Source organism: Lynx canadensis, chromosome C2 (genome assembly GCF_007474595.2).
Source record: "Lynx canadensis isolate LIC74 chromosome C2, mLynCan4.pri.v2, whole genome shotgun sequence".
Classification (NCBI taxonomy): Eukaryota; Metazoa; Chordata; class Mammalia; order Carnivora; family Felidae; genus Lynx; species Lynx canadensis.
Genome location: NC_044311.2, coordinates 54,517,602 through 54,537,871, shown reverse-complemented (window position 1 = coordinate 54,537,871; position 20,270 = coordinate 54,517,602). Strand labels below are relative to the sequence as shown.

The following is a 20,270-nucleotide window of genomic DNA, read 5'->3' as shown; positions in this document are numbered from 1 at the left end:
AGTTTCTTTATTTATTTTGAAATAGAGTGAGTGGGGGAGGGGCAGAGAGAGAGAGAGAGAGAGAGAGAGAGAGAGAGAGAGATACTGATAGTGCAGAGCCTGATGCAGGGCTCAAAGAACCAGGAGATCATGACCTGAGATCAAATTGAGCACTTAACCAACAGAGCCACCCAGACGACCCTCAATCCATTTCTTAATCAAGAAGTGTTAGCTTGTTTTTTAACTTATGGAATATACATTCAAAGAAACTTAGATTCGGGGCGCCTGGGTGGCGCAGTCGGTTAAGCGTCGGACTTCAGCCAGGTCACGATCTCGCGGTCCGGGAGTTCGAGCCCCGCGTCAGGCTCTGGGCTGATGGCTCGGAGCCTGGAGCCTGTTTCCGATTCTGTGTCTCCCTCTCTCTCTGCCCCTCCCCCGTTCATGCTCTGTCTCTCTCTGTCCCAAAAATAAATAAACGTTGAAAAAAAAATTAAAAAAAAAAAAAAGAAACTTAGATTCAAGTCCTATATTTGTCAGTCACTGAGGGCATACTATGTGCCAAGCACTACTAGTTTCTGAATACATGATAGAGAACAAAACACATTCGTTCCTTGACTTCGGAGATATGCCAAAGACCTTCGAAAGACATTAAATAATAATAATAGAAAGTAAATCACTTTGTGGTTATTCCCTATTTGTACTGCCTCTTTTACAGTGGGTAACTGTGGTCACACCCTTCTCTTAGGAGTATTCTGCAGAGTTTTGCGAAGTTGTTTAACTACCGGAGACAATCAGTTGTAGCTGCGAGAAATAAAGACATAGAATGATAGACGATTTCATAAACTTTATCTTGAAAGCTATCATGGAATTTATTCCAAGAAGTACAAAATATTCATCTATACATGCATATTGACAAGATAACTTCTATTCATAGCGTGGGAATTCACCAGCAGTAGGTTTTCTAGAATCCTGCTCATGACAAAAATCCGTAATGGTGACACACACATATATTCCAGCTTTTCAACTAAACTTATTTTGAAAACACCAGTGCTCCAGTGTGCAATGTTACTTCAATTAAATTATTCTTTGGTGAATAAGGATCTATAATGAACTTCATTTATATTTTAAGATCGGCAATGAACTTACATTCAAGTTAACCTTCAGGGTGAATTACTTCCAGGTACAGCTTCTGTTTGCCTAGGCGGTTGAAAGTATACAAAGTACTGAGAACTTTGCAAGTATTATTCTCATTTTTTTTTTCAACGTTTATTTATTTTTTGGGACAGAGAGAGACAGAGCATGAACGGGGGAGGGGCAGAGAGAGAGGGAGACACAGAATCGGAAACAGGCTCCAGGCTCTGAGCCATCAGCCCAGAGCCCGACGCGGGGCTCGAACTCCCGGACCGCGAGATCGTGACCTGGCTGAAGTCGGACGCTTAACCGACTGCGCCACCCAGGCGCCCCAGTATTATTCTCATTTTAAAGGTTTTATCTCTCAGTACGTTGTTCTACTCATATATATATATATATATATGTACATTAGTAAAGAAGTAGGAGGGAAGGAGGCGGGCGAGGAGTAAAAGTTCTCGGAAGAAATCCCCATACCTTGCCAAATTTAAACGCGCCCAATACTCCTACACCGCCCCCTTTCCTTCCGACCAGAGTTGCTTGCTGCTGCCTACTTCGTTTCCCTGCACATTTGAGGCGCTATTCGTTGGTAAATGTATTCTTAAACCATTTCCTTCTCCCATTTTCTTAAGCATTTGAATACGTTCCTTTGTAGTTTGTGTTATTTCTGCCTATAGTAATAACATTCCTGATAGAAATGTATTTCTTTGGGAATTCATTTCATTTCTCAACAGTTACAACACTATATTATGTCAGGTGCCACAATCCCGTCTTCCAGAAGTTAGTACTTTGTGGCCAAGTAGCTTCTTTAACTTTCTAAAACGAAATACCTAAGAGGCGGTACCATCACCGTATCATCTGCGCTTCCAAGTTCCTACCTGTTGCGGGGACTTGGTCTGAAGAGATGAATCAGATTTGTCAAATGCATCCTTTCCCTTTTCCACCCACTGCCTTTCTCGCTTTCCGCTGCGACTCCCGAACGCACGTCACCCCTGCCGGTCCAAACCCCTGCCGGTCCAAACCCCGAGGCCCAGCCCTCACACAGCGGGAACCCCCCAACCTGGGAATGGAGTTTGGTTTGGGGCCGGCTGGGGGCTGGGAGGACGGGAAGGCGTGTCCCGGCGAACTGAGCCGAGGCGCAGCTCCCACTTCCTGTAAAGCCAATAGAGCGCGAAAGGAATGCCCTAGAAGAGAGGGCGCACCCGACAAAGAAGTGTGTACTTAACTCTGCTGCAATCCTGGAACACAGAGGTCTGGGGCAGCCCCGACAAGAGCAAACCAACTCCTACCCCGGCCTCCCCTTCCCCGCCTCCCTTCAAGTCGTCCAATTCTCTTTCGCTTCCTCCGGGTTGCTCCGGAGGCACGTGGTCCCTCCCCGCCCTGCCCCCGCCGCGCCCCTCCCAGCCTTCCAGTCCTCCGGCCCTCCCTCCCGGCGCCGCTCTCTTCCCCTTTCCGTTTTCTCTTCCGCCCCCGCTCTCCATCGTCCTTTTTGATTGGTCGAGCGCACGGGAGCCTGGCTGACCAATCGGTGAGCTGGGCTGGCGGTGATGGGCGTGGCCGCGACTCCGGGGCCCTCAGATCGAGGCTGCCTCCCCCTCTCAGCCGGCAGCACATTCCGCCGCCGTTGCCGCCGCCCGGCCCCGCAGTTGTCTTCTCTGGAGCTGCCGTCGCGCTGGGGTTAGGGCGGGGGGGGGGGGGGGCGGGGAGAGGAGGAGAAGGCCAAGGCGGAGGCAGGTGAGAGGAGGAAGGAAGCGGCGGCCCGGCGAGCATTGCAGCTCAGGCGGCGGCCCGGTTCCTGGGAGTGTCGGTGCGGCGTGGTGGTTGGGGCGGATCCCGCGGGGCCCGGGCGGGGGAAGGAGTCACCGGCCCGGCCATGGCGGACAACGAGAAACTGGACAACCAACGGCTCAAGAATTTCAAGAACAAAGGCCGCGACTTGGAGGTAAACTCGGGGGCGCCGGAGGGGTGGGGGCTTTGGGCCTCGGGCCGATCTCCGCCGGGACTCCCAGTGTGGGGAGTAGGGGCGGGTGCCGCCGCCGGGCCGCGGGGGAATGGCGCTGGGGGCCGGCCCGTCCGTGACGCCTCTGTGAACGCGCCGGGAAGTTTGTGTCGGGCCTGGTCCACCTCCGCCGGGGAGCGAGGTGCTGGGGTACGGCCGGCGCGGCCTAGGCCTGCCGGGGGGAGCCGGCCCGGCGCGGGTGCGAGGGGCTGGGCCGCGCGGCAGGGAGGCCGGGCGCGGCGAGTGCGGAGGAGGCGTGCGTGTGCCGCGCCGCTTCGGCCGGGCTGCGGCCCCAGCCCCGGCAGCGGCGGATATTCCGGCTCTCCCCCGGGCCCCGACGTCTAGCGCCGCGAAAAGGAGGGCGGTGGGAGGTGGGGGGACAAGTGTGTGGCGACCGAGTGGGGCTCGGAACTTCCCCTGCGGGGTCCGCGTCTCCACTTAAAGGCATTTTTTCTGGTCTTCCCGACTCCCGCTTTACCCCTGCCTCCCCCCAATATCCAAACTACAGGAGTCAACTTCTCCGTCGAAAAAAACACCCCCGGCGTGAGAGGCCATCCTGGTGATGCTAACAGTGCCTTCCAGCGGCCTGTGTTTTACTCTGGATATAGCTGATTCAAGATGTGGCTCACGGTGTGCCCTCTTCCAGGCAAAGAATACCCCTTATTTCAGCTTGCTCACAAATCTCTTTATCCCCTCCTGAGAGACCACCAGCTGCATTCTTATATATAAAGTCCACAGGGTTATACAAAGCTGTCATCCTCTAGTCTACAGTATCCTTTCCCTCCACCTGCTGGTGGTGGTAGTGGGGGGATGGGGTGGGTTATGGAATGGCACCATAACGTTTTATTATTTTAAAAGGGCGAAAAAAAAAAAAACCACCCTTCATTATCTTCGATACAGCTGCTCCTGAGGTTGTTAGGCTACATGAAGTGTGAGGGTGAAATCATACACACACAACACAGATTTTTGATAGAAGACTTCGCTTTAGTTTTAAGAGTCTAAGTAAATCGAGGTGGGGTTTTTTTTGTTTTTTTTTTTTTTTAATAGTTCAATCCTGCGTCTGAATCAGGAATTTAGCTTTGAAAAGAAAGTGAAGTATTTTTTATGTTGTTCCTCTGTACTTTTTTATACTGAGATCTTCAGATTCCCATCACCTGTTTCTGAACTGTGAGCATTTGCTTGACTGAGATAGTAACTATTTTCTGGGCTTTTCACAAAGCCATTCAGTCTCTAAAGTAGTTGGTGCTGTTTTTAGTGGTTTTCATAGTTTGAGGAGCTGTGACTGTGGCTCTTCATTCTGTGAGTGTTTTAAGGTTAACGTGAGACATTATCCTGTGATCCCTTTTTTTAAATGAAAATTTTTAACATCTTTATTGAGGTAATTCATATGCTATAATAATCACCATTTTAAGTGTCCAGTTTGTGATTTTCTTGTGAAGTTTACCTCGTTGTGTAATGATGTGAAGGAAATTTTTTTACTAATATCAGTATTTAGAATGAAAAAAAATTACAGAATTTAAAAGTATAAATATCACTAGTGACAGAATGCAAAAAAATAGCAATTAGATGCTTGACAGGTTCTAATCCTTTCCCCTCTACATTTCTGGCAATTTTTTTTTAAACAACTTCATTGAAATGCAATTCTATATACCACACCATTCACTTATTTAAAGTGGTTTTTGGTGTTGTGACATAATTGTGCAATCATTAGCACAATCAATGTTAGAACATTTTTATCACTACAAAAAGAAATTCTAACTCATGAGCAATCTCTATTTCCCAGTTACTCTCTGTGTCTCTAGATTTGTCTATTTTGGACATTTCCTGTAAATGGAGTTATACAGTATGTGATCTTTTGTGAGTGGCTGCTTTTAGGTAGCATAATGCTTTCAAAGTTCACACATGTAACGAAAATGTAACAGTGCTTCCTTCCTTTTAGTGGCTGAATAATTGCTAAATAATTTTCAAAACTATGGATATATCACATTTTGTTTATCCATTCATCAGTGGATGGCCATTTGCATTGTTTCCACTTTGTAGCTATTATTCATAACGCTGCTGTGAACATTTACTTACACATTTTGTGAGGAACTGTGTTTTCATTTCTTTTGGTTATATACTGAGGAGTGGAATTAATTGGATCATAGGGTGACTTTATGTGTAACCTTTCTTGGGATTGCCAAAATGTTTAAAGTGACTTTTTGTTTGTTTGTTTGTTTTGGTAAATTGATGTTTTCTCTTATCGTGAATCTCTTATTTAGTCAGATTGTGCTGTCTCTATTCAAACAATATTATGAGTGGTTTTTAAAAGTAACCATAAATAGGAGCACCTGGATGGCTCAGTTAGTTGAGCATCCAACTCTTGCTTTTGGCTCAAGTCACAGTCCCAGGCTCGTGGGATCAAACCCCACATTGGGCTCCTTGCTGAGTGTGGAGCCTCCTTGAGAATCCCTCTCTTCTCTCTCTCTCACTCACTCTCTCTCTCTCTCTCTCTCTCTCTCTTTCTTTCTTTCTCTCTTTCCCCTCTCCCTCCCTTCCGTGCTCTCTTTCTGAAATAAAAAAAATTTTAAATAAATGTAAATTAACCAAATATTTTTGAGAAGTTTATAGTGCCTTAAATGCATCCTTTGGTAACTTTAATAACCATGTGTGTACAAAGGGAAAGTGATATTTTCACTTTTCCACCTAAGGAAATGACATTAATGGAAAATCATACTTTCTCCTCACTTCTTTAGTCACATCACCTGTAGTGAGATAGAAACATCTTTTATTATCCTTGGAGAACACTAGAATGGCCTGTTTTGTGTATTTATTAATTACATATATGTCTGTGCCTCAGAACAATTACTATGCCCATAATCTTCCCCTACAAATTGGTTACTATGTTTTGCTACAACGGTTTCTAAGAAAATACTGCTTTTTGGTTTAGGTCTTAATGATGCCATCTGTTTCACTGGGAGGTTTTTAATTAAAAAGTATAGACCAGTGCTAGTCAATACATTTTGTTTAATCCAGTACATCCAGAATACCAATATAACATCAGCAATGTAAAAAAATATTGAGATATTTTATATTCTCTTCATCCAGAGTCTTCAAAATCTGGTTTGTATTTTACATTTAAAGCATATCTCAGTTTGGACTAGCTACATTTCAGATGCTTAATAACCACATGAGGCTATTGGCTGTCTTATTGGACAGCACAGAAATAGAATAGCATATAGAATGAGATAATTGTACCACTTTTCAGTTTGATCTAACATTGTTTGATTTGAAATTAATAGGGTACAAAGTTTTAGAGTTTAGTGCAATCTCATATTCTGTAAATTTGTGTGTGACCTTGAGAGAGTCAGGTTTATGAGTCTCTCATCTGTAAAACTAGAGGTACTTAACATCTGCTTCATGAGTGTTGTGAAAATTAATGGGTTAATGTTAGGAAGATGCCTAGCAGTTCTCTGAGCATTTTATCTCTTTTAGCTGTTCTGCTAGGGGGTTAGGGTGACTTAATAGGATTCATTGTAATTGATTCTTTTATTCCCTAGTTTGCAGTTGGCTCTTTGTTTTTCCTCCGTGTCCATACAGAATTTAAGTTACATTGAACTTATAATTAACAGGGAAAGTTTTTAAGGTAGAGATCTGTAATTGCTCATTGAAGGGCAGTTTGGCCACAGGGAATTATTGACCCTTCTAAAGTCATAATTTCTAAGTTTTAGAAGTTGAAACTGATTTAGAGATTTAAATACGACACTGATTCTTACCTTTCATCCTACCATTCTGGCTGTTCCAAAATGTGGTCATGCTAACTTCTTGAAACACAAAAGCATTAAAGAAAGCATATGTCAGTATCCATGTAAAATAATTTATAGGAATCTCAGGTAATATTCAAGACTCAGATGCTTTCTTGCAGTGTGGCAAAGGATCATCATTATTAGTTTAAGAAAAGTAACCATAGAAAGAGTACACTGAATGCAACACAGGAAATGTGTAGTGACCAAATTTCAAATAAAGTATATGTCAAAATATAGCAAATTAAGCTCATCTAGTTTAGGTTTTAAAAGTAGAGGGTCGACTCTTTTGTAGACTTTCCAATAAATCTGCATGATTTTTATACAAGTTCTGAGAGTATCCAGGGCCTAATAGAGCATAAATTCTGTTAGAAAATAATTAGATCTTATAAAAACACAATTAAAAAAACCCTAAATATTAAAGAATAATAAAATGTTATGTGATTGTAAACTTGTGATTGTCCACACAACATAAAGTATGAAGTCAGCTTGAACTTTAGAAATAAATAGTTGTTTGGTTGGCAAGAGTTTAATAAATTGATCAGCTATTTTGTTGTTGTTAAATGGCTTTGGTAGTTTGTAACTGTACAGAGTGAAAAGCATTGTTAAGCTATTAAGTCTTGTTAACTTTTAGAGACTGACCTCTCTCATCACAAATCTTGGAACATATTTACTATACTTAAAATAACTACTGTCTAATTTTTCATATAATAGTCCAAGCATGTGACAATATGAAACATCTGATGGAAGTATAGTTAGGAATTAAATAATTGTTTTTGTGCTTCCTGCCAGCTTTCCTGGTTTATAAGACAGTCAATTTCAGAATTGCTTCATTGATAATCTCTGAGATATCAAAATGTCTTTGTTTTTCATAGTCAAATGAATATACAAGATTGGGAAGAATTTTAGGAGTGATTTAGCTGTAAAAGAATGAAATTACTTTAGAAGAAATGTGTAGGTAGTTTTTAGGCATTGATGTCTAATACCTGTTAGTGACTGTGGGTCCTCAGAATATTTTTAAGTGTTTTCTGGAGCAGCATTCATATACTTAATTAAGGCCTATAGTGATAAAATGACAACTTGTGGTCAAGTCTAACCTTGAATGATGATTTTGGTAGTTGCTGGTTTAGTTTTGGAGCAGAGAAGTATGATTGAAGGGAACTGACTTTTGAGCACACACTGTATATGCTTTTAATTGTATTCTCATTTCTCTCAGTCTAATAAGTAGGAATTAATTATTCATTTTATAGAAGAAAAATCTCTACAGTTAAGTGACTTAATAGCATCACATTTAAGGAATGATTTTAATTCAGGTACATGTCAAAGTAAAGTGTGTACTATTTATACCATACCATATTACTTGTCTTTAACTTCTCTCAGCCTTCATACAGGTCTGAAAGTTGATTAAAAGGCTATATGTAAAAGCATAGTCAAATGGGTATAGTAGATATTCAATAAGTGTTTCCTTTTCTCCCAAAGAGAGTTTTGGAAATAGTATAGCTAATGTGACCTTTAAACTCTAGAGAACACATTTATAGGCTATTTAGATTTAGTAAAAGGGCTAGGGGAGACTCCTGGTTTTTTTACAGTTAATGTGAGAACAACCTCTGTATTGGCACCTGTTAAATAAGGACAGATACATACTGTATGTGCTTCTAAGGGCCTCAGTTCAAAAGCTTTGGGAACATAAGATGTGTTTATGCTGTTAAAAATTAAGAACCTCAAAGAGCTTTGTTGTTTCTATCAACATTTATCATTTCAGAAATTAAAACTAAGAATTTTAAAAAATATTAACTCCTAAAAAATCATGAAACTATTTTATAGAAACATAAATTTCTAATGAAAAATAACTTATTTCCCAAAACCCAAAAAATTTGGTGAAAAGAATGACCACGTTTAACTTTTTTTGAAGTGTATCTTGTGTATGGGACAAGAAAAGATAGTTGGATTCTCATGTCTGTTTCTGAATTCAGTCTTTTGTGCTAATGTTGGTTGAAGTTTATGAAGAGTATCCAACTTCACACAGATAGGCAGTTGGAAAGGGAGGATGTTTTAATAGGCTTTTCAGATAATTATGGAAATTTTTGTTTTTGATTCTATCCAATAACTCCACAAAATAGTTTCTTTTTTTTTTTTTTTTTTTAATTTTTTTTCAATGTTTATTTATTTTTGGGACAGAGAGAGACAGAGCATGAACGGGGGAGGGGCAGAGTGAGAGGGAGACACAGAATCGGAAGCAGGCTCCAGGCTCCGAGCCATCAGCCCGGAGCCTGACGCGGGGCTCGAACTCACGGACCGCGAGATCGTGACCTGGCTGAAGTCGGACGCTTAACCGACTGCGCCACCCAGGCGCCCCCACAAAATAGTTTCTTAAGGGTTAGTTGCAATATGGAATCTGAAGCCACATCAGTGAACCTTTCATACTCTGTTATGTTAGAATTTATAGGTCTGTCTTGCACTTGGAATGTATCTTTTGCCCATGCCTGATTTTGTAACAGCATGTATTGGTCATTTGGAAAATATTAGTTCACAGAATTATATAGATCTTCCAAATACTGACACATTTTATTATATAATGAAAATTCACAATTATTGTCAGTTAGTGTCACCAAATAGGTTATCAGAAAAATCTTAAATATTAGGCATTTGTGAAGCTCACAGTGGTGGATACAGGTTTTCCAGAATTCTTACTTTCATTTGAAAGCTTAAATTTTATCATTAGCAAGAAACTCTGTAGTTGTTTCCCTTGAAGCCATAAGCTCACTTTGCTCATTTTTGTGAAAACATCTGCCAGACTCTGTCTGAATAGCCATAATTTGTCTGTCAGTCGTTCTTTCAAGTAAAAATGGTGTTCCATGAAAAAAATGACTAGTTCAGTTTGCAAATCAAGCTCGCAAAAACTTTCTCCTTGAGACAGTCCTCGTATGGCAGAAGTGGGTATTTTGCAGAAGAGGTTTATGTGTAATCCCCATTTTATCACAAAATTTTAGAAAGTCTGGTTTTTAATAAAGGTAATTTTTTACTGTTTAATCAAGGACATTAAGTGAACTGGCTTTTTTTTTTTTTTTTTTTTTTTTTGACTGAAATACAGTGAGTACTTATACAGCTTGGTGACATTGCCTTTAATTCATGCTCAAGCACCAGCAGTTTCACCCGCTGCATTGCACTGCAGTGCAAATATTAGCACGATAATATTAGTAGTAAGATGAACATCGTTTTGATCTGTGGACCCTCTGAAGAGGTTTCCAATGTCCCCACAGGGACCTATTGATAACACTTTTGAGTACTGTTGTCTTTGTTGATTAGCGTTACTTCTGTAAGAGGTGACTGTCACTTTTAATTAATAAAGCTCTTAAAAGACTTTGTAGTATCACAGTTAAAAAACATGGACTATAGAGTCACACCAGGACATGAACCCTGTTTCTTCCATTTAATAGTTATGGAAGTTAACTTAATCTTTCTAAACCATTTAAATGCTTAATAGTGCCTGGCATATAGTATATGCAGAGTGAATGGAGGCTTTTTTTAAATTTCTTCCAGCTTGCTTCATCGTTCATTTTATCCAGATAACCCCTTGTGTTCCCTGTCAGAATAATATTTTGTTTGCAGTTCCTTTTTTACCACTGTGTACCATAACTCAAATCATATCACATAAATTGGGGAAGGCTTCCTTTTCCCTTCATTAGCACTCAAGTGAAAGCCTTTCTCCTGTGTGCTTCAACCAAATTGTGGCAAAATTACTAGTTTCTGACTTCATTTCTTTAATTCTGTGTTGTAAGTAGGTTAGTAAATACTTTATGTAGTTTGTAACTGTTTTTCCACAAGATTGTAAATTTAATCAGAAAATAGTTCTAATTCACAGTGTTTAGTACCTGTGATGAAAAATGACTTAAGGTGATAGACATGCTGGTGATATAAGAGTAGCTTGACTATTTAAAATCTAAGCTTTTTCTATTACTGTTTATTTACTATTAGAACAAAATTTTTTGGCTGTCACTTTTACTGTAAATTTACTGTACATGAAACCTGACATAAATTACAATTTCAATAATTTGTTTTGAGAAACCTGTATTTTATTAAACTTATATTAACAAAAGTCAGAATTCTAAGATAATATGGTGTTTTATAATTTGGTGGTAGACATATTTTTAATATTGGAAAGCAAATCATATTCTCAGTTTCCTATTTTTTTTAATGTTTATTTATTTATTTTTGAGAGGGAGAGCTAGTGAGTAGGGGAGGAGCAGAGAGAGGGAGAGAGAGAATGCCAAGCAGACTCCGTGTTGTCAGCACGGAGCCCTTTGTGGGAGTCAATCTCACAAACAGTGACATCATGACCTGACCTGAAAGCAAGAGCCAGACGCTTAACCAGCTGCACCACTCAGGCACCCCATCCTATTCTTTTATGAAAAGTTTAGTTCCCGGGCGCCTGGGTGGCTCAGTCGGTTGAGTGTCTGACTTTGGCCCAGGTCATGATCTCACGTTTCGTGTGTTCGAGCTCTGCGTTGCGCTCTGTGCTGACAGCTCAGAGCCTGGAGCCTGCTTTGGATTCTGTGTCTCCCTCTCTCTGCCCCTCCCCCGCTGGTGCTCTGTCTCTGTCTGCCTCTCAAAAATAAAGAAATGTAATTGAAAAAAAAAGTTTAGTTGCTCAGTATTTATTCATAATACTTGTTTTAGTTTTTTTGTTTTGTTTTTGTTTTTTTTTAGTTTATTTATTTTGAGAGAGACAGAGCGAGTGGGGAGGGGCAGAGATGGGGAGGGAGAGAGAATCCCAAGCAGGCTCTGGGCTGTCAGCACAGGGCCCAGTGTGGGGCTCAAACTCACAAACCATGAGATCATGACCTGAGCAGAAACCAAGAGTCTGATGCTTAACAGACTGAGCCACCCAGACACCCCAAGTACTTCTTTTAGTTTTTATAGAATGTCTTTGTGATTCCTTAAAGTAGGTATTACATAAATTTATTTAGTTAATGGTAATTATATCCTGATAGCTTTACAAGTAGTGTCTGCTTGGTTGTACTGAATGACCCTATCCTCTTTGCCACCCATCCTGCCTTTTTACCCTGGTCCTTTGTACTCACTTTCAGCTGTTGCTGGTCCAGAAAAGCAAGCAAAATATAGTCTTAATATTTTCAAGTAATTGTTACATTATTTTTGGTTCTTTAGTAAGTATGAAACCCAGTCTTTTTTTACTCTAAATAGTGGCTTTAAGGATACCCTGAACTCTTTCTTCATAATGTTGTTAGTGTGAAAAGTTAAGTCTGATAGCTTTAGGTCGAGAGAGCTCATTTTTTATACTATGTAGTTATGTTTTAGGGAAAAGAAACCCAGTTCACATTAGTTGAAACATAAGCTTTCATAACCCAGTAAGTCCAGGGCCACAACTGACATTAATTGTGATAAGAGTTCTAGTGAAAGTCTAGGGAAGACTGATTGATCAAGATTTGATTGCATGCTTATGCCTCAATCACTTTGGGTAGAGAAATACGGTTCTGTGATTGGCCAGCAAAAAGTCACATGTCATGTGTCCAGGTGTGTGTGTGTGTGTGGTAGATGGGAAGGGATGTTGGTAATTTCACTTAACCCTCAGATTTGTCACAAGAACGAGGGGTCTGTTAAGAGTAAGTAAGAAAGGAAGAAAAAATTTACTGAAGACAAAATTATAAAGCAACACCATTCAATACAGATGTAGAATGGTTCCTTATTTTGCTTTTGAATATTATGTGGGAATGTTTGTTGTATTACAAGCATATCTATAAAATTGAACTCATTGTTGATCAACTGTTTTCTCCAAAATTTTGAGCGTTCACATTTTTTCTCTTGATGTCTTGAATAATTTTTCCCAGTTCCCTTTTGTTCTCCTGCTTTAAAATAGTATTCTCCTCAAATGATGGAAAAGCTTAATTAGGACCAATAAACAAATACAAAAAGACCAACATCGTTACTCACTAGGGAAATGGCAGATCAAAACCATAATGAGATACCATTTCAACCTGCTAGAAGGGGTTCTTTAAGTATGAAAATTAAAGTAAGTAAACAAAAACAATAAAAAGTGTTGGTGAGGATATGGAGAAAGGGCACCCCTCATACATGGCTGATTGGAATGTAAAATGGTGCATTCCACCTTGGAATGTAGTTTGGCAGTTCCTCAAAAAGTTATACAGTTAACATGTGACCTAGCAATTCCACCTCTAGGTATAACACCCAAGAGATTTAAAAACAAGTGTCTGCACAAAAACTTGTACATGAATGTTCCTAGTAGCATTATCCATTGTAGCTGAAACGGAGACAACCCAAATGTCCATCAACTGATGAATGGCTAAACAAAATACAGTCTATACATACAATAGAATACTATTCTGCCATAAAAAGGAATGAAGTACCACTGCATGCTATACCATGATGAACCTTGAAAGTATTATGCTACCTGAGAGAAGCCAGTCATAAAGGATCCCATACTCTATAATTTCAATTATATGAAATGTCCAGGATAGGCAAACACATAGAGACAGAAAGTGAATTAATAGTTCCCAAGGCCTGGGACAAGGGGCACATGGAGAATGACTGCTAATGGGTATGGGGGCTTTTTATGGTGAAGACAGTAATTAGATGTAATTAGATGGTGGTTTATGTGCAACTTTATACTAAAAAAAAACCACTGAATTGTACTTTAAGTGAATTGTATGGTGTGTGAATTATATCTCAATAAAGCTGTATGTCTTTTTAAAAAAGCTTAGTAGAAGTAAATAGGGACTGTGACAACGTTCCACTAACGAAGGGTCACAGGTGAACTCCTGTTATCTCTTTTTACTGACTTCTCCATCTGCCCTTCTCTGTGTTGAATTTATTTGTTCAGCAAATATTTATTCAGTTCCTGTGTCTGAGGTTCTGTTGTAAGCAGTGAGGATAGAATAATGAATAACACTGGCTAAATTATCATGGAGTTTACATTCTAGCAAGTCACGATTTCTCAGATTCCTGCTCTAAACTGACCCTGTGGGGATATTCAACCTAACATAAATTGAGCTGGTGTTGTGGTAGATCTCTTATCTTTCTTTCCTAAACTCAAATTCGCCCCAAACATGAACAGAAAAGACATCCTAAATGTTTACTGTCCAGTAACTCTTCCTTTGAGGTTTGTGGAAATGCTGGATTTTTAGAGTGGAAAGACCTAGGGTTACATTTTAATAACTGTATGCCATTAGGAAAGCTTAATAAATTTTTTTAACCTCAATTACTGTAAAATTAAAATCCACCTAATAGGTACTTGCTTTGATTAAGCTTTTAAGAATGCAGAGAACACCTTTTATTCGGACCAGGTCAAATAAGGTGGGATGTTAGGAAAATTAAGGAGCCAATTCTCACATTATGCAGCATACCTCAGGTAAGAGTGTCTTGGTGGTAGGAATTCATGGATACTCTTTGTGCTGCTCTGCCAGCCACTAACCCAGTTGCTAAGTTTTATTTTTCCCAGATATCAATGGTCTTATTAGTCTTTATGTAGTTTTGTGTTCAATTACTGAGAGAATCTGAGCTAATACAGCTCTGCCCAAGGTGAAACAGATTGTTTTTACTGGCCTGCTTGTGGATTGGCTTTTCCTGAGTCAAGTGCTTTCCCTTCACCCCACCCCAGTCAGCAGTGATGTGAAAGGGGGGATGTCACATGATAAAGAACAGCCTTTGCTTGCTTCTGCAGCAGCATCCTTGGAAAGAGAAATTTCTCTTAGGGTTGTAAGTATGACATTATTTAGCTAATGTCACTCCATTCTTACTTTTCTGTTAACTTTCTACTCACTGTTAAAAATCTGGGGCACATGATTTACCTCATTATTAATCTCATCTCCACAGTGATTGCCTTATTTCTGCTTTTGCTCTTGTCCAATTCATAAAACAATCAGCATGGTTCTTTTAAAAAATGAAATGATGCCCCTCCTCTGCTTCAGTAGCTTCCCACCACATTTAGCTTCCAAACTCTTTACTGAGACTTTCAAGGCCTTGCCACATCTGGTCCCTATCTATTTCTCCTACCTCTGTCACTTTATTTTCTCCCTTAGTTGTTATACTCTCATCTTCTTTTCAGTTTTTGAACTCTAACACTTCAATAGCTCTCTCCTCTTTAGGCTCTTCACGCATGCTGGTCTATCTGAATGCTTTCTTCACCCCCTCTACCTGCATCCCCTTTCCTTCACTGCTTGGTTATTTCTCATTCTTTGAGTCTTCAATGTAACTTACTTAGAAATGCCATCCTCCCAACTCCCCACCCCCCACTGAGCTAATTGAAATTTAACCCCCCTTGTTGTTTTTCTTAAGAACACTGATGATAATTTGTTAGTGGGTTCACTCACTATTAATTTCTCCCATCAGACTAGAAGCTCTGTGAGAGTACAATCTTTGTCTGTTTTGTATACCACTCTTTTCTTAATTCTCATTACAGGGCCTGGCATGTAAGTGGCACTTAAGTAAATACTTGAGGGAATTAAATGAAACTTAAAAAAAGATGTGTGTGTGCACTCTGATTAGAATTGATGGCTAAATCAAAAAATTTTTTAAGTCAAGGTAATTTTTGTCTCTTGAAATGGTAATGGCATGGTAATTATAGAAGTCTTTCAGAAAAATGGGAAAATAAAGTAATCTTCCATAATCTTACTGCTATTAATCTTTTAGAATGTTTCCTTTTCCTTGTGTACAGCTTTTCAAATATATTTGGACTTAATTTGGGTTCTTATGAGAATAACTCATAGTAGAATACAGCCAAGTTTCTCCACCTTGACACTAATGGTACTTTGGGCCAAATGATATTTTGTTGTGGGAGAACCATTCTGTGCATTGTAGGATGTTTTAGCAGCATCCCTTGCCCCTACTATTAGATGCCCGTAGCATGCTCCCTCCCAGTGTTAACAGCCAAAATTGTCTCCAGAAATTGCCAAATGTTCCCTGACTGGGAAAATCTCCCTGGATGAGAACTGTTGGGATTCACTAAGTTCAGTAGATTTCCCAGAACACCATTACTTCAATGAATTTCTGTTGTCTATAAAGTCAGTCAAAATTTTTTAATAAGTCACATATTTCAGGCTGTCAGTTCGGTTTAGCAGATATCTGAGTGTTTCCTACATAAATACTAGGGAAGGGGCAAACACTAAACAGCAAATTAATTCTTGGGGTGCCTGGGTGGCTCAGTCGGTTGAACGACCGACTTCGGCTCAGGTCATGATCTCACGGTTTTTGAGTTGGAGCCCCGCGTCAGGCTCTGTGCTGACAGCTCAGAGCCTAGAGCCTGCTTTGGATTCTGTGTCTCCCTCTCTGTCTGCCCCTCCCCCGCTCATGCTCTGTCTCTCTCTGTCTCAGAAATAAATAAACATTAAAAAATTTTTTTTTTAAATTCCTACCTTTTTAGTTTATAATTCCCCCATTTGTATAACTTCATCTTAGACTCTTCTGCCACTTGGGCAGGTAAATCCACCTTAACTTTAACACTCAGTTTTGCTTGTCTTATCTTTGCTTTTAGTGGATCCCTTGGAAACACCTTCTTGTTTTCCTTTTACTTTGCCATTTCTGATTTATATTTGTAGGTTGCACTGAAGCCTCAGTTGAATTGGAGGCGTCGGTTCAATATGGACTTTGTCTATTTTGTATACTACTCTGAATTCTCATCACAGAGTCTGGCATACAGATTTTCCTCATCAACAATTTGTATCGATCACTCATTGAACTCTTAGAGTAGTTATTTATGTACCCACATTTAGTATTTCCTCATGTAAGGTAATGTTTTCACTTGTTGTGTGTTTTGTAGAGAAAAGTATTGCAAAAGGGTATGTATGACTTATACACCAACAAATTGGATAACCTAGATGAAATGGATAGATTGCTAGAAACATACAACGTACCAAGACTGAATCTTGAAGAAACAGAAAATCTAAACAGACCTATAACTAGTAAAAAGATTGAATCACTAATCAGAAATCCCCCAACAAAGAAAAGCCCAGGTTCAGAGGACTTCACTGGTGAATTCTACCAAACATTTAAAGAATTAACACCGATCCTGTTTAAACTTTTTCAAAAAACTGAAGATAAGGGAATACTTTAACATTCATTCTATGAGGCCAGCATTACTCTAGTACCAAAGCCAAAGACACTACCAGAAAACTGCAGTCCAATATCTTTGATGAATAGTGTCGGCAGAAATTTTCAAAAAAGTAGCAAACAATTCAACAGTCTATTAAGAGGATTATATACTGTGGCCAAGTGGGATTTATTCCTGGAATGTAATGTAATGCTTCAATATATGAAAATGAGTGTACTATATAACACATTAACAAGAATGAAGAACAAAACCACACATGATCTCCATTGATACAGAAAAAGCATTTGACAAAAATCAGTACTCCCTCATGATAAAAACCCTCAACATAATAAAGATCAAATATGAAAAACACCAGCAGACAACATATTCAATGATAAGTGAAAGCTTTTCCTGTAAGAATAAGAATAAGACAAGGATGCCCACTTCTACCAATTCTGTTCAGCATAGTCTTGAAGTCCTAGCCAGAGCAGTTAGGCAAGAAAAAAGAAATAAAAAGCATCCAAAGTGGAAAGGAAGAAGTAAAACTATGTTTGTAGATGGCTTGATCTTTTTATGTAGAAAACTCTAAAGATCCTCCCCAAAAAATGTTAGCAGTAATTAATGATTCAGCAAAGTTACGGGATGTAAAATCAGCATACACTCCTGAGGAACAATCTGTAAAGGAAAGTGAGAAACATATTTAGTTACAGTAACATCAAAAGGAGTAAAATACTTAGGAATAAACTTAACCAATGAAGTAAAAGACTTTTACATTGAAAATTACAAAACATTGCTGAAAGAAATTAAAGAGGACACAAATAAATGGAAAGGCATCGCATGTTCATAGGTTGGAGGACTTACTGTTAAGTGTCTACAAAGTGATCTACAGATTTAATGCAGTCTCTATCAAAATCCCAGTGGTGTTATTTGTAGAAATAGAAGAGTCCATATGGAATTGTAAGGAACGCTGAATAGCCAAAACAATCCTGAAAAAGACAAAAGTTGGGGAGGTCTCACACTTCCTAATTTAAAACTTACTCCAGGGGCGCCTGGGTGGCGCAGTCGGTTAGGCGTCCGACTTCAGCCAGGTCACGATCTCGCGGTCCGTGAGTTCGAGCCCCGCGTCGGGCTCTGGGCTGATGGCTCAGAGCCTGGAGCCTGTTTGCGATTCTGTGTCTCCCTCTCTCTCTGCCCCTCGCCCGTTCATGCTCTGTCTCTCTCTGTCCCAAAAATAAATAAACGTTGAAAAAAAATTTAAAAAAATAAAAATAAATAAAAAAATAAAAAAATAAAACTTACTCCAAAGCTATAGTATTCAAGACAGTGTGGTATTGACACAAAGTCATACATAGACCAGTGGAATAGAATAGGGAGCCCAGAAATAAACTCTTGCATGTAAGATTTTTTTTTTTTTAATGTGAGAGATTTTTGACAACAGTGCCAAGACCATTCAGTGGTAAAAGACCATCTTTTCAACAAATGGGGCTGAGAAATTTTGATATCCACAAGCAGAACAATGAAGGTGGACCCTTACCTAACACCATATACTAGAAACTAAACTCAAAATGGATCAAGGACCTAAACGTAAGACCTAAAACAAAACTTAGGAAAAAAACAGGACAAAAACTTCATGACATTGGATTGGACAGTGATATCTTGGGTATGACACCAAAGACGTGTGTGTGTGTGTCTTGTACAAAATAGGTGAATATAAAAAACTAGAAATGCAATTTTTTTCTGTTCTTTATTTTCTGACTTTTCCAAAGAGATATGTATAACTTCTGAATTTAATACATTTCCCTATTCAAATATTAGTGAAGCTACTGTAACCCCATTCCTTGGAGTTAACAACTGTTAATAATTTCTTAACGTTTTTTGTGATTTTTAAATTATAATTATGCACTAATTATTTCAGTGCTTATAATTTAGATGTGGATCATTTAAAATTTTCTTTTTAATGTTTTTTATTTTTGAGAGAGAGAGAGAGAGAGAGAGAGAGAGAGAGAATGTGAGTGTGGGGGGTGGGCAGGGCAGAGAGAGCGGGAGACCCAGAATTCAAAGCGGGCTGTCAGCACAGAGCCTGATGCGGGGCTGGAACTCATGAACTGTGAGATCATGACCTGAGCCGAAGTAAGACGCTTACCCGACTGAGCCATCCAGGCACCCCTAGATGTGGATCATTTTAAAGTATTATTATTTTTAGTAGAATTCTTTTTAAAAACTGTTACTGTAGCTTGCCACAGTTAAATCTGGCCTCCTGTTGAATTTACTTTCAGACTTACACTCAGTCTTGAGTTATCTTTTTATTTGTTAGAGGTAAGAATATGATTCTCTTATGAAGACTTGCCCATCGCTAGTGGTGCTAATTAGAATTTTACTACTATTAATAAATACTATCTCTGAGAAATCGCTGTTTTAGTAAGCATTTAACATTAAGCATTTAAAATGTCCCTTTTAGATCTCACAGCTCATGGGTTCGAGCCCTGCGTCAGGCTCCGTGCTAATAGCATGGAGCCTGGAGCCTACTTCAGATGCTGTCTCCCTCTCTTTCTGCCCCTTTGCCACTCACACTTTCTTTCAAAAATAAATATTGAAAAAAAATTTTTTTAATGTCCCTTTTATTGTCATAAATGTAAAATTGGGATTTATTTGCCAGCATACATATTTAGCAAAGGCATGGATAAGTACCATGATGACTCCTCCTGGAGAGATCAGCAAGTGGAAATGAAAGGAGGTAGAAATAGGAAAGGAATGGGAAAACAGACTTTTGTAGTTACACATTTTAGCATTTGGTTTACCATATTTATTGGGTTGAACAACTGTTGTACCTACCAGGTATGTTTAAGATGTGATGATCATTTGGGTTGAAAATGCCAGTAAATTGCTTTTCTCTGAACTGTTGTGTAGGTTAGCTTTATATAATGTGATTGATTTGGTTCCTTGCCTACTTTTCCATTTCTGGCTTCTGACATTCTTCAACAGATCCTGCGTGCACCATCTTTTATAATCCTCTCTTTTTGTATATGCTATATTTTCTACCTGGAATGCCTGTCTCTAGATCAGTTTTCATTTATTCTTAAAGATTCAGCTTATATTTCATCTTCAGTCTTTCTTCGCTTACTTTAAACTTTTTACTGTCAAAAACAGTACATGTGTAACACATTTATTAGATGAGTAAAGTCAAGTAATGTGTTTTAAATGGTGTTTGGCACCAAATGTTTGCAAAATGTTAGACTCTATTAAATTATATTTTTCTGTCGTAAGAACTGCCACCTTAAAGCCATTGATAATGCTATCTCTGATCCGCCTTTGTATTTCTAGT

At 39.2% G+C, this 20,270-nt stretch overlaps 1 protein-coding gene across 2 annotated transcripts in view; it reads left to right on the top strand.

The window, feature by feature from the left end:
• Window positions 1-2,691: 2,691 nt before the first annotated feature.
• KPNA4 (karyopherin subunit alpha 4) overlaps window positions 2,692-20,270 on the top strand; it is a 68,821-nt gene continuing 51,242 nt past the window's right edge. Inside the window, exons 1-2 of one of the 2 annotated variants that reach the window (XM_030328704.1) lie at window positions 2,985-3,049; window positions 3,615-3,736. In XM_030328704.1, coding sequence (XP_030184564.1) covers window positions 3,725-3,736 — 12 coding nt within the window. In that variant the 5' untranslated portion in view covers window positions 2,985-3,049; window positions 3,615-3,724. Of the gene's footprint in view, window positions 3,050-3,614; window positions 3,737-20,270 lie in introns of both variants that reach the window. The other variant, XM_030328703.1, reaches the window with a different exon arrangement.